This window comes from Gossypium hirsutum, chromosome A09 (genome assembly GCF_007990345.1).
Source record: "Gossypium hirsutum isolate 1008001.06 chromosome A09, Gossypium_hirsutum_v2.1, whole genome shotgun sequence".
Lineage (NCBI taxonomy): Eukaryota > Viridiplantae > Streptophyta > Magnoliopsida > Malvales > Malvaceae > Gossypium > Gossypium hirsutum.
The window spans coordinates 71082722-71097248 of NC_053432.1; the positions used below are offsets into that span (position 1 = coordinate 71082722).

The window sequence follows — 14527 nt, forward strand, 5'->3', positions numbered from 1 at the left end:
AATTTTTTTGTATTTAATGTAGTATAATTTAAATATTTTCTTATTATATTAAAATTTAATATTTTGTATATTTTTTTATATATATAGGTGAAATATCAAATTTTAGAGACGTATATTTATAATTTACCCACTCTTCTATCACACTTAATAAATCTTACTTGAGAAATGTTAAATTTGTGCATGTGGCCTTTATGGATAAAGGGTGTAAACTTGACCCTACACTTGTAAGCACAATGAAAACTTGAAACACAAAATTTCATTTTCCATGTGATGAATGTAGTATTACTACGAAGAACACGCACTTAGAGCTTAAAGATTGATTTTTTAATATATCAACCAACTTTTACCCAAAATATTAGAGACAATATTGTTGTAGTCAGTGGCCTTTGCAGTACTGCATAAGTAATTACTCCCGTTAGCAACTCTATTTTTGATAACTACCTAAGTATCATGTCAAACATTTATACCGTAGATTCTTTAATAACTTTAAATTCTTCGAATACTAATTTAATTAAGATATTTATACATATATATATTATCGTAACAGTAATTTTTTAAATAACATTAATAAAAATTCATATATATTGATATTTCAACTTATGACTCTAATCTCTATAAAAATTTTAAAACTTCAATCAAAATTTTATAAAAAAATTAATAATCTTACTTAAAATAACCTTTTTACCTTATTATGAATTTGAAAATCTAATAATATATTATTTGAAAAGTATGATAAGAGAGGCTAACTTATCAATATATGGTGGAAAAAAAATTAAAAATATGTTTTTTAAAATTTATTGATTTACCTTGTTTGCTTGAGAAAAAAAAAACACGCCCTATAAAAGTATGTTTTCATTGAACATTAACAAATTAATTTTTTTGATTAAATGGTTAAATATTAGTAATTTTTTATTAAATCCTAAGTTTGATTCATTTCCTACTAGCATTTGTATTTTTTATTAAAACATGTTGTTTTAAGTTTTTTTTTAAATTAAATTTTTTGACACAGTAATTTTTTTGGTTAGATAATTAGATAATTGTAATTTTATGATTGAGTCCTCAAGTAGAAAACTACTAACATTTAACCCTCTAACTATAAAAACTGATGTGTTAATTTTCAGGAAAAACCGTATTGTAAACTACGTTTTTTATTGATGTAGTTGAAAGCGTGCTTTGTAAGACATTTTTTTTCTCTCTAAAAAAATAATGTAAATGGATAAATTAAAAAAACATATATTGTTAATTTCTTTTTCAGCTTATGCTGATAAATTAGCCGACAAGAGAAAATGATACGTCACTGAATTATTTAAAGAAAACGTCATCACACGGTTTTTATTTTCCAAGACAAAACGGTGGGAATTACAGTGAGAATTGGTTGTAGGTTTAAAAAGTGCGTGTCTTAATTTGGTTCTTTAAAAAATTGCTGATTTGGAATATATCATTGTACACTTTTTCAAACAACTAATTAATTAAAATTAAAATTAAACGTTTAATTAATCATTCTAAAAATATTATTTTTCATCTTTTAATTTTAAAAATTAACTACTTACTTAAAAAGTTTATTTTTTATTTTTTTAAAAATAAAACATAATATAAATCTCAATTAAAAAAAATGTTAGATTTGTATGATGATGATTAAAACTTTTATTAAGCACTTATTTAACACAAATTCAAATTAGATTACTCTATCTTCATCTCTAATATTGTATAAAAAATTCAATTATAATTTTTTTCATTCACTTTTTTATTTTATTGCAAAAGTATTTTCTTATACTAAGAACTATACTTAACAATTTTTAAATCTTAATATAAACATATATTTTCATTTTCATTAGTTTTTATTTAAAAATATTTTTTAGGAATTTATAAGTACAATCACAAATATATTTTTTTAAAATATTTAGAACTAGGATTAAATTAATGTAAAAGATAATTGGATTGAAAATTTCAATATATTTTGACTAAGATAAATAAATTTGGGTAATGCCTATGGTAGAGATTAAACACAAAATATATTTGAGAGAGAATTCATGCATATATTTACGGCATGGTTACAGAAGTAGATTAGATTAATTGATTGAATCATTATTTTTAAAAATTGAATCAAATTAGTCAATTAGACCAACATCCGTCTAATGTACTTGTCCAAAATAAAGGGTTAGATCATTAACCTACAAATTGGGCTAAGAACATGCTGAACCAATTTTCTATATTTTTAATTTTTTTATAGTTTTTAATAATTTATTAAACAAAATTAATTAAATTAAAAATCGAAAATCTAACTCATTTAACTACCTACCCGATTTTAAAAACCTTAGGTTGGGTTGAAACGGGACGGTGGAATTGGTGATGTATAACAAAATAATATTCATAACCTTTTTTTGAAATGGTAGAAAACCAAAATTTGAGAATTAAAAAATGGAATTTCAAATATTTTAACAAAAAATTTGGAATTTTATCATCTTCTCGTTCATATTTATTTAGTACACCAATAATGTTCTTTTTAATTTCACAAGTAGATTTAAAAATTTATTATGTGTCCCATTTTTTTATATAGTTTATCATATTCTCTATAAAATAATTGTCATCACTTCGGCAGTTGTGAAGTCTAAAAACTTCATTAATAGTGTATCAAATATTTTTCTTTATTATTTGTTTTAATTTTTAAAGTAATTGAACTAGATGAACTAAAAATCAAAAGATGAATAACTTTGACTTCTTAGGTTAAAATAAGTTATAAGTCCTTATACTTTTCATAAGATTAGAATTTACTCATTCTACTTTACGAATTTTAAAATTTAAGTCTAACTGTTAATATTATTAAAATTATTTTGTTAAATTTATATTCATTGCAATGTTATTTTTTTTAGTTAAATTATAACCAAGTGAGTAATTTTTTATTATTTCAAAACGTTACACTAATAAGTTCAATGATTTTAAGACTTGGAGGTGTATTTTAAAATTTAAAAAATAAAAAAATTAAAATTTAAAAAATAAAACAAATGTTTTGAGTGCAATTGAAATGTTAGGCAGGTGCTCTAATTGGAAGAAGAAGAGTAATATTTATTGATTTAGAAAATAGAAAGGGCATAGGTGTAAAAAAGGGAAGACATGAAATGAAGCCATGGATTACATTGATGACTCTCCCTCTCCTTGTACTTTTGCCCTTTGACATTGACTGCTTTCATTTCAACACAAAACCAAAGCAAAGCAGATAACTATCGCAGCCTTTCTTCCTTCTCATTTGTTTCAGTGTTTCGCTTTTCTACTTTCAGCGCCCCCTTTCTTCCTTGCTTTTTTTGCCCTCATACTCCATATCTCTCTCATCGTCTTCTTCTTTCCCTTTTTCTCTGCCCACAAAATCCCTTATTTAACCAAAAAGTCCATCTCTTTGTATAACTTTCAAGTTCCACTTTTTCCCTGGAACACTCTTCTATTTTCCTTTTTCTCCTTCCCTTGTCAACTTATTATCTTGGGCTTTGCTTCTTCTTCAAGATCTTATCCCACTCTGCTTACAAATCAAGCTCAAATTTTGCTTCCTGCAATTTTTATGCTTAAATTCCCCCTTCCACACTGACTTCTGCTACGTACAATGCCTCTCTAGCTTAAAACTTCTCACACACAAGTAAAACAGGGGCAAAACTAGAGGAAGTTGGCGATGGATTCAAGTACCCCTCCAAGTTGTCAAAACCAAAACAGCCAACCCAATTCGGAGTTGTTGCGTTTCCTTTCTGCTCCCAATTCTCTTCTCGCTACTTTCAGCGAAAGCCTTGATACCGGCCTTAGCAAAGGCGGTCCCCACTCCGACAGATTGACATACAGATTCATGAATCCAAGCCAGGATAAATCTGGGACAGAGGCGACTATTGACCACGCGAATTCCCGGCGGACGTTTCCCGGATTACCCCCTCATTATCCCAGACAAACCTCCTCTGCTATGGATACCTCATATCTCTTATTGGGAATGGATCCACGTTGTGGGAAACCGGTTACGTCCAGCCTATTGAGGCAAAGCAGCTCGCCCCCAGGGCTATTTACCAACTTATTTGTCCAAACTGGTATTGTTCTTTGTCCCCATCTATGATTGCCAACTTCTTTTCTTGAGGTTTTGAATGCTTTGGAACATTTTGATTAGTTGGTACGGACCAGTCCCTCTAAAAAAAAAGAAGAAGATATTTGTTTTTCTCTTATCGTTCGACATTGGATAGCGACCTATACCCTTTAAAGTTGACATTTTGATTGTGCTGAATAGATATGGTGTTGGATTATAGATCTATCAAGCTGATAATCATTAAACTTATTGCAAATTAAAATATACTGAAAATGGCTTCAGGTGAAATTGCAGGCTTGGGAAGCTATACAAATGGAGAGCTAAGTCCATCTTCAAGTTCAAACAGATTGAAGAATCAGATTAGCTTCTCATCAAGACTACCTTCATCCTTGGGCATCTTGTCACAGATTTCCGAAGTTGTCGATGATGCTAAACTCGAAACTGGATGCCAATACGGTTCTTGGAACGATTCTGCAAACTTCCCAGAGAACTTTTCTGGCTCGAAAACGACACAAGATAACGACTCCAACTTCTTTTCCGCCAACCAGGTATGATCGAAGTTGCTTAACTTCGAATATTGCTTTTCTAAATTCCTCCGATAAATGAAGATTAGAGCTGTCTTAATCAATTTTCGTTTATGTGTGTTTCTTTATCAATAGAACAGTGCTAGTGGAAGTCGTCTTCATGTATTGTCTCACCATTTGAGTCTGCCGAAGACATCGAATGAAACGCCTGCCATGGAGAAGTTTCTAAGCTTTCAAGATCCAGTCCCTTGTAAGATTAGAGCTAAGCGTGGGTGCGCTACACATCCTCGAAGCATTGCCGAAAGGGTAAAGAATACCTTCATCTCATACTAGTGTACATGCATGAACACATCATTGTAACTTTGAGTTGCATTAGAGAGGATCATAAAGGGTAAATTACTTCCAGGTGAGAAGAACCCGAATTAGTGAACGAATGCGAAAGCTACAAGAGCTTGTCCCAAACATGGACAAGGTATGGTTTCGTTTGTTTTTTTTCGCCTTAGCAGTTCTAGATTTGGAAATTGATTGTTTTGGGGTTCCATTTTAGCAGCAAACAAACACAGCAGACATGTTAGATTTGGCTGTGGACTACATCAAGGACCTTCAGAAACAGTTCAAGGTAACTGAAAGAGAACCTCAATTTCCAATTCAACATTTCTTTCTGGTGCTCTTTGCTTTTTATTTCATCCTACACTTGCAATAATATTATCTGTTTCTCAGACGCTAAACGACCGTCGTGCAAACTGCAAGTGCTTAAATATTCAGAAGCCGATCCCTAATCAAGTTTTATGATTTTACTTTGTTTTTCAGATTTCTCTCTTTTGTTTAAAAATTTTCCTTTTTGTGATGTAAAAAGTTGGTTGCGTTTTCATCACAGAATTCTTAATCGTGTAAGCTAAGAAAGCTTCCCACTTCATGGCAGTATCGGAATAAAGAGAAAATTGTATAGGACAGGTTTATGCATTGCATTCCTCATATTACCATTTCTCACACTACAATCTCTTCTCAGTTTGTTCATTTTTTTTGGTACTGCATTTCTATGTTATATAGATTCAAGTATTTATCAAACATGAATGTATTTTGTTTTTTTATTAGGTAAATTATTCAACGTTATTAAATTATTAATAAGTTTATATTTTGATCACTATACTATTAGTAAGTTTACGTTTTGATCACTCAATTTCAAAAAGTTACAAAATGACCATGAGCTATTCGAAAGTTTTCATTCAAGTCAGTGAACTATTAATGTTTTTTCTTTTGACTAGCAAGCTCTAAATGACGAACCAACGATTGGTATGATGGACCAGTACTCATCAGCAAGTAGAATAACATGCCTTAGATCCAAGTTGATTTGATGATCGGTGTCGGAGATTGGAAAGAAAAGTTGTTTGAATTTTGATTCGTAAGTTCGTGACATTCAAAGCTGTTTCATAAAATATAAAAAAAAAAGAATTGTAGATGAGAACAAGTAGAAGAGCTTTCGATCAGTGTAGGTAATGTGAACAAAGAAAGTCGTACAACAACAATTTTAATATTTCAACAACTCAAATAAAAGCTTTGGAATATTTCAATAATAATTGTATTTATTTAAAATTAAGTGCTTAAACATACTAAATAGTTTAATCAACATATTTAGATGAAAAGTCAGGGGAGAGTAGACGTAGAGGGTTGCACTCTTGGTTATAATTTCTCAGGTGGTTATGATTTTGGTTAGTTGAAAATAGCGGAAGTGTAGGTGGCTAACTTTTATTTGTTTATCATCCCATATCGGGGAGAGTAAATAAAGATTTGGTCATTCAACAATCCTTATCCACTTCCATATTAATTATTCAAAACCCACATTACTGAATCCAAATTACTGACTAAAGATGGCTTTTGGCAGCCTTTATGATTGTATCAAAAATTTTGGAATAAGGAAACCTTCTCAAATAAGTATACTCTTAATTTCTAAAATATGGATTACCCACTCAACTTAATTATAGTCCCACACATTCAAATTGAAATAAAATTTATTAATAAATTATTGTTGCACATCACATGTATAATAACAAAATCAGTTTATATAATTTTATAAAATCATATTTATTATTTTCATATAAAAATATTATTTTGATAAAAAATAAAAAAGATCTTTTTATCATTAATAACATTATGTAATATAAAATTAATAACATTATGTAATACAAAGTTAATCGTGGAAATTATGCCAATTAACTAAAATAATTAAATATTACGAAAATTTAAAGATTATGGAAAATATTATTCATTTGTAATTGGGAAATAAATTGGACAAATGTATATACATATTTTTAAGAAAAATATTCATTTCTTATAGTCTAAAGTTTTGTAAATTAAAATTAATTGAACGTCCAATGATAGTTTTACTTTTAACTAATTATATTTTAAAATATTAAGATTTAATATATATTTTTTAATATATTTAAATTTCATTTCATATACTTTTAATTTAAATATTCTAACCTTTTGTATTAGTTTTAAAATAATTGTAAAAATTATTTAAATATTCATGAATTTTGTTATTAAATATTTTGATAAAAAGATCATTAACATTGTATTAATTTAAATATTTAATAAAACTTTTTTAATATATTTAAATTAAGTCCTCTAATTATTTTTACCATTTTAAGTTCATGGATAAAATCTCAAACTTGATTAGAGTATAGGGACTAGCATCATATTTTAACCATTGTGTTGTTTGAGTTGAATTCATAATTGGAAGGATTTAATTGAATATTATTTTTAATTAAAAACTTAATTGATTTTTACATGATTTTATCAAGAGTTTTATTTGTTTATTTAAATATTTAAGCCATAAATAAAAGAATAGCCATAGGTAGAAGGTTAGAAACTAAAAACCGTTGATGGGGAAGTGATCGTCTTTCTCCTTCACCTATTAGCCCAAAAAATAAATAAATAAAAGAAAATTTACTGTTTCACTGAATCCAAACTTTTTTTATCTTCTTCTTCGTTAACTGGCTTCCTATAACCCTAACCCTAACCCTAATTACCGGTTCGAATCTCCCATTCTCCATCATCCCTTTTAGCCATTCTCCACATTTCATACTGTGATTATAATTATGCCATGCGAGGCTTCATTTCTTGCATATTGTGCCAGATCCACACGAATAATCTGAATATTTATCATTGTATTTTATGATCGGGTTAAATTCGTGGATTTTGAGCGGCGGATTCATCTCAGTGGGCATCTGATTGGGTGGTGACAATGTCAAACTTATATGGCGATTATAACCAAAGGATTGATTATGTATTCAAAGTGGTTTTGATTGGGGATTCAGCAGTTGGGAAATCTCAGCTGCTTGCTCGTTTCGCCAGGAACGAATTCAGTGTGGATTCAAAAAGCCACAATTGGTGTTGAATTCCAGACTAAAACCCTTGTAATCGATAACAAGACTGTTAAATCGCAGATTTGGGATACTGCTGCCCAAGAAAGGTGCGATTTTTTCCCCTGAAATTTTCAGTTAGTTATTTTACTTTATTTTATTGAATTTGCATAATTGTTATAATTGATGGAAATAAAGAATTGGAGTAGAAAGTGTCAAGGAACAGTTATGTTACATCCTTCTTTCTATCCTTGGAATATTTGTATTAGGCAGACCAAGTCTAATTATCTCAAGCTAGGAAATTAGGGCACTATCATTATTTCTAGCTAGGTAATTAGGAAACTTAATATACATTAGAAGGTGCAACTGGATCAATGTTTCATTGGATGGACCAAGAATAAGATAGGAAGACAATGCCTTCATACATCCTGTAATGATAATATGGGAGAGTGGTGCCGGTGTTAAGGTTGTTTAATGTGGAACTTGAGTCCTATAAATTCTATTTCTGATCCTATCACTATGCTGGATTGAAATGGTTAGTTGCAATGTCATAGAAGCTGAGCTACCTGGCCAACAACCACTTACCAGGTTTTTTTATTGTTTGTGCTCTCTAGGAATGCTTTTAGATGGAATTCATTGGAAAATTTTAGTCCTCTAATGTAGAGTAATTTTCTGCTGGTTAAGATGCTAATTTTTTAAATGAGAAGTGAAATGTAATGATCTTGGCTGCTGTTGTATTGTTTCCTACTCTTATATGTTGCAATGCCAACATCATACATACTAGTAAAACATCAAAGTTAGACTTCAGGATTTTCAGACTTGATGGATTGTTTGTGTTATGGTTTATTCTTGGGCTGGATTTGTCCATATATCACTGCCCTGGGTTCTTAGCTTATTGCTGCATCATTTTACTCAATGGTGAACCCTCTGCATAATGGTTACTGTTTCTCGTATTCTTTACCCTAACCCTTCATAGTGAGAGAACACAATTACATATAGATATAAGCAGGGGCAAAGCCAAGATTATTGCTAGGCTGGGGAAATAGATACGAAGAGCAAAGTTAAAAATATTGCTAGTTTGAAATATATGCATATGTATATGCATATATAATGACTAATTTGATGGCTTGGTCCAAATAGTTGTCTAAATTTGGATCGACATGGATTTTCCTTTTATTATTATTATTGTATACAACCCCTTTTTTCTTTTGTAATATGAAATAATTCTATATTGATTTTTATTATTTTAGTTAGACTGGATATCTTTCTAACATAAAAAATTTACATATGCAACTATGCTACGATTATTAAAAATTGATATTTTATTTTATTTTAAGGAATTTATATATTGTTTGCTAGATTAATGTTATATGTGATATTTAAACTTAATCTGTTCATGCTAAGTTATTTATTTATGGATCAAGCCATGCTTGAATGACAAAAAATTTAGCTTGTTCAAAACTCAATCTAGGTTGTAAGACCTTTGAAACTTTTTTATTTAAACTTTTATTTTTTTAATATTTTAAATCTATTTTATAATAAAATTAAATAAAATATATTTTATAAGATTTTCACAACAATTTATTTACTTTAAATCTTTATTTACATATATATCTATATCTAAACACACTTCAGCCTTGCAATACGACAAAAACCTATATGCTTGGTATTCTTCAAGGACCTTGAAATAATCCTTGAATTGTGATGAAACATGAATTTTCTGTTTGCATCTAGAAAGTCTTAACTAAAATGTGCATGCATCCTTTTTTTTCTATTGCCTCAAGATTACTTTTTCTTATCCCGACTGAAAAGCCGTAGAGAAGTGTTGAAATTTTAGATGAAGCTGCTCAACATTTTTGCCAGATATTTTGTTCCCTATCGAGTTCAATTACTGAAAGATCATTTTTGGTCACTTGTCTACTACTATTGTAGCTCTCTGCTATTTTTTTTTTGTATGTGTTTTTGCACAAGCACATGGATGAGCCTATCATGTATAAGTATGCTTGTTTTTTCATTACATGGATGCATATACCTTTACCTATTTGCATGCATGTATGCATGTGTTTATCTGAATGTGCTAGTGCATTCACGGACATATTTAGTTTATTTTTGCGATTTCTAGAGGAGCTCAAGCATATCAAGGGATTTGTGTATATGATTTTTAAGAGGACAGTGACTTGTTGTCTAGGGAGATCCACAAGTTCTGCCAGAATTAGATTGAATCTATAAGATAAACCCTGATATAGATTCCTTTATGTGGTATGCATATTGGCAAAATGGGTGTTATTGGTCATACACATTGCATCCAATCTAATCTTGAAATGCTACTTATTAGTGCATTCACATAAATGAAAGGAAGAAATTTGATTTATCAGTTTGTTATGGTTGTTCATCTTAAATGTTGATGATGACAATTACTTTGCTTTAAAAAAAAACTAGTCATCCTGCTGTGGCAACAAGCAGAGATTGCTAATATTTATATTTGACAGTCTTCGTGCAGGCTGCTTTGATGTGAAACTATATAAAACCAAACCATTCATCAATGTGGAACTATATAAAATCAAACCATCTTCTTTGGCATACTAAGTGATTTAGATTTGGTCCTTAATCATTTTAACTCAGTGATTAAGACCCCAAAGTAAACATGGCAACGGCTGTTTCATCAAGCTTTTGCTTTCCTTCATAATGTATGATGTGCGGCTGAAGTACCCTTGTTGCTTTATGAAATCAGGTACAGGGCTGTGACAAGTGCATACTACCGAGGAGCAGTAGGAGCGATGTTGGTTTATGATATGACCAAGCGGCAATCGTTTGACAACATGGCAAGGTGGCTAGAGGAATTGAGGGGACATGCTGATCAGAATCTAGTGATCATGCTTGTGGGAAACAAGTGTGACTTGGGAAGCCTGAGAGCGGTACCAATAGAAGATGCACAAGAGTTTGCACAAAGAGAGAACCTGTTCTTCATGGAGACATCAGCACTAGAATCTACCAATGTTGAAACAGCTTTTTTTACGGTTCTAACAGAGATATATCGAATAATCAGCAAGAAAACACTTACTGCTAATGATGAGTTAGATCCTAATGGCAATGCAGCACTTCTTAAGGGAACCCGGATTATTGTTCCCAATCAGGAGATGCAAAAAGACAGTAGAGGTGGCTGCTGCGGATAATCCTAATGTTAATTTAGGTTCAGTTTTGTAATTCATCTATCTACGCGCTTAAGGGGGCAATTGCACCCACCCAATTTTTTAAAATTGATTAAATATATCTCTTAATAAGAATATTACCCTTCCCACTCCAAATGAACAAAATTAGTAGTTTTATTCCCACTTAATTTACCAACATCTAAATTGTTGAGCATATAAATATTATTTTACCTTTCATTACACTATCAAAACCCTAAAATCTATAGTGGAAAAGTACTATCGTTCTTTCAAAAATTTTGTGAAGAATAAAGATATGATAGCCTTTCAAAAATTTAGTGCCATGAACTTTGTTTTCTTCAAAAAAGACAAAAAATCCAATATAATATAAACTGGTTATCATATGCGATTTTCTGTGTTTATTTCTAAATTTATTAAATAATATATTTTATAAATTAAAAAAATATTTACTAATTGGTTTAATTTACAATAAAAGTTCAATGAAAATAAAATCTGAATAGTAAAATATTAAGCAATTAAATAAAATAATTTATTATTTTAATACGAGTCAAAATTTCACATTAAAAAATCAATACTTTAATATTCCATTAAAAAAAATATATTCTTCTTTACAATTTAAAATATACAATTAAATTTTAAATTACAATATAGAAGCAAAATATTTTAGCATAAGTCATATTTGAGGACAGCTTATTTTTAAAATGATAATATAGTACTAAGTAATTCATATTTAGAATTAACGTATATATATATATATTTTTTTAAATAATAAAAATATTAATTGATGTTTTAAAACAATGTTGGTTTTTTTTTTGTACAATTAAAATATCTTTTATGTTTGTTTTACGGTTCATGAAGATTAATTCCTTTAGGGGATATGTGGTTGCCCCTCTTAACAATGTCATCTTCAAGGTTTGGGCTTACATTTTTCTGTGAGAGTATAATATATTTTACCACTATACTTAACACTTGTTGATAAAAATAAATGGCATTTATAACTCAAATCAGAATAAAAATTACAGAAAACAATGTTGGTTTCTTATTACTTTCTCAATATTAGTATTGTTGAAATGTTACGACATTTAATTGATATATACAACCAAACATGTACTTCGTACGGGGTAAAAAACTAGTTGTATATATTTATAAATTATAATATACCATAAAATTAGTTATATATAATATCACGTATCATTAATAATCTCCTTTAATTACATGTATATACTAATTGTATATATTAGGTTATGTCACTCATAAAAGAATGCATGTTATAATTTACAATTCTATAATACTTATTATACATTCATAATTTATTTATATATAACAATTGATATGTTATATATCCTTAAATTTCAATCTATATATTTTTATAATATACTAAATATAATTATGTCAAATTATAAAATAAAATAATATTATATTATTTATTTTAATTATATAAATATTAATTAAATTTAACTAATTAAGTTGATAAAATAATAAAAAAGGGTTGTGACAAATTTAAGGATTCTTATAATTTCATCCCATTGTCTAATTAGGTTTACGGACGCATAAGAATAAGATTTAAGAGAAATTATATTAGACCTATCCATAGGTCAAGTAATCTATATATTTTTATAATATACTAAATAGGTTACTTGACCTATGGATAGGTCTAATATAATTTCTCTTAAATCTTATTCTTATGCGTCCGTAAACCTAATTAGACAATGGGATGAAATTATAAGAATCCTTAAATTTGTCACAACCCTTTTTTATTATTTTATCAACTTAATTAGTTAAATTTAATTAATATTTATATAATTAAAATAAATAATATAATATTATTTTATTTTATAATTTGACATAATTATATTTAGTATATTATAAAAATATACTTGACCTTACTAGACTTGAGCTTGAATAATATATATTTTTTTGTTCAAACTCAATTTAAATAATAAAAGTATTTTTAAATTTAAATCTAATTATAAATATTAATATTTAATATATTAATAATTTTTAAATAGCTAAAATGAGCTTTTTAGGCAAGTTGCAGGCTTAGCTTGAAATTTTTTTTGAAATCAAGATGTGGCTAGACTTGACTCGGTCTATGAAAGATTTAATTATATAAAATTTATTTAAAATAATTATTAATTATTATATTTAATAATAATATTGCTTATTATGTTTTTCATACATTTATGTAAAATGGTTAAATCATAGCTAAGAGGTGATATAACTAAACACGAAAATCCGAATCTGCTATTGGCATAAACAACCGGATTTCATATAATAGATATCTAAGGGGTTTATCGACATTTACAGCCGCTAATCATTCTGAATATTTTGTCTCCAATATCCCCGGATTTCCAAATTGTCATTGTTTAATATAATTAAAAGAATTTATAATGCAGGCTGTGGGGTTTGAACCCACGCGTGCTTATGCACAGAAGATCTTAAGTCTTCCCCCTTAACCTCTCGGGCAAACCTGCTGTTGGGATACCTTTGTGCATAAAGCTATATAATGCTAACCAGAAATCCTGCAATTCAGCATTACAACCCGTCTTGAGTTGGTGTCACGAGTTATTCAATCACCAACTCAGCTAAAAAATACAATATTTTTATAAAGTAAATCATATTATTTAGAAGTTACTTTTTTTTATTCTTATATAAAATTAATAAAAAAAACACTAGAGATTTAAACCTAAGATATCATGAATTTCAAGTAACAATTTTTTTTAGTGCATAGAAGAATTGCAACAATTTTACCTTAAAAAGAAAATTTAGGTTTAAGGATTCAAAAAATCATATAATTTTTCAAAAGAAATAGTTAAGCCTTGACGAAAGTTTTGAACTCAATCAAGCTATCAAACTAAGAAAATACATCAAGTAATTCTTTTGATGGACAAAACTTTACATTACCTATTAAGTCCTCACAACCATAATGATGTGTTTGCTAACGATTGTTAATTTAGTTTATTGTAATGATGTGGCATGTCACGTGTATAATGATGCTGATGTTGTACTGTTTTATGTTAGAGGAGAAATTCACTTATTTCAATGTAAAACTAAAATGGTTTTATACCATTTCATAACTTTTTATATGATTAATATTTTAATAATTCAACCATTATATTTCATGCTCCATTCATGTAAATTATGCATGTCAAGTTTGACGTAATTTAATATTTCAACTATTTTATATTATATATCACGCCAGCAAATAACTAAAAAATATTAAAAATATTAAAAAATATAAAACAATATAATATTTTTTTTAAAAAATAAAAAAAATTAGTTCTAGGACCGTAATGGGGAGAGCGTTTGTATTCAAGAGTGACTGATGCTGGGATCTTGGTTGGAAGAGATGGCAAACAAAGTTAGTGTCCAGGGAGGAAGAGAGACCGACATTACCTAGGTGCGTGATGTGGTCTAGGGGCC

The 14527-nt window shown here is 28.7% G+C and overlaps 1 protein-coding gene, 1 non-coding gene and 1 pseudogene across 8 annotated transcripts; 2 read left to right on the plus strand and 1 right to left on the minus strand.

Moving 5' to 3' along the window:
- Window positions 1-3108: 3108 nt before the first annotated feature.
- LOC107889526 (transcription factor bHLH130) lies at window positions 3109-6149 on the plus strand. Of its 7 annotated transcripts, none has more exons than XM_041076601.1 (6): window positions 3110-4058; window positions 4346-4599; window positions 4711-4881; window positions 4982-5047; window positions 5126-5194; window positions 5296-5523. In XM_041076601.1, exons 1-6 carry the CDS (start codon window positions 3659-3661, stop codon window positions 5365-5367), a joined length of 1032 nt encoding a protein of 343 aa, XP_040932535.1. In that variant the 5' UTR covers window positions 3110-3658; the 3' UTR covers window positions 5368-5523. The 7 variants fall into 7 exon arrangements, with proteins under 7 accessions (XP_040932533.1, XP_040932535.1, XP_016669458.1 ...); XM_016813969.2 differs by lacking the exon at window positions 5296-5523 and adding an exon at window positions 5841-6149 and having other exon boundaries at window positions 3127-4058; window positions 4334-4599; XM_016813972.2 differs by lacking the exon at window positions 5296-5523 and adding an exon at window positions 5845-6149 and having other exon boundaries at window positions 3129-4058; window positions 4334-4599.
- A 1034-nt stretch (window positions 6150-7183) lies between these two features.
- On the plus strand, window positions 7184-11223 carry LOC107889529 (ras-related protein RABA4d-like; annotated as a pseudogene).
- A 2272-nt stretch (window positions 11224-13495) lies between these two features.
- TRNAL-UAA (transfer RNA leucine (anticodon UAA)) lies at window positions 13496-13578 on the minus strand. The gene has a single exon. It is a non-coding gene; the product is annotated as a tRNA-Leu (tRNA).
- Between the last annotated feature and the right edge of the window lie 949 nt (window positions 13579-14527).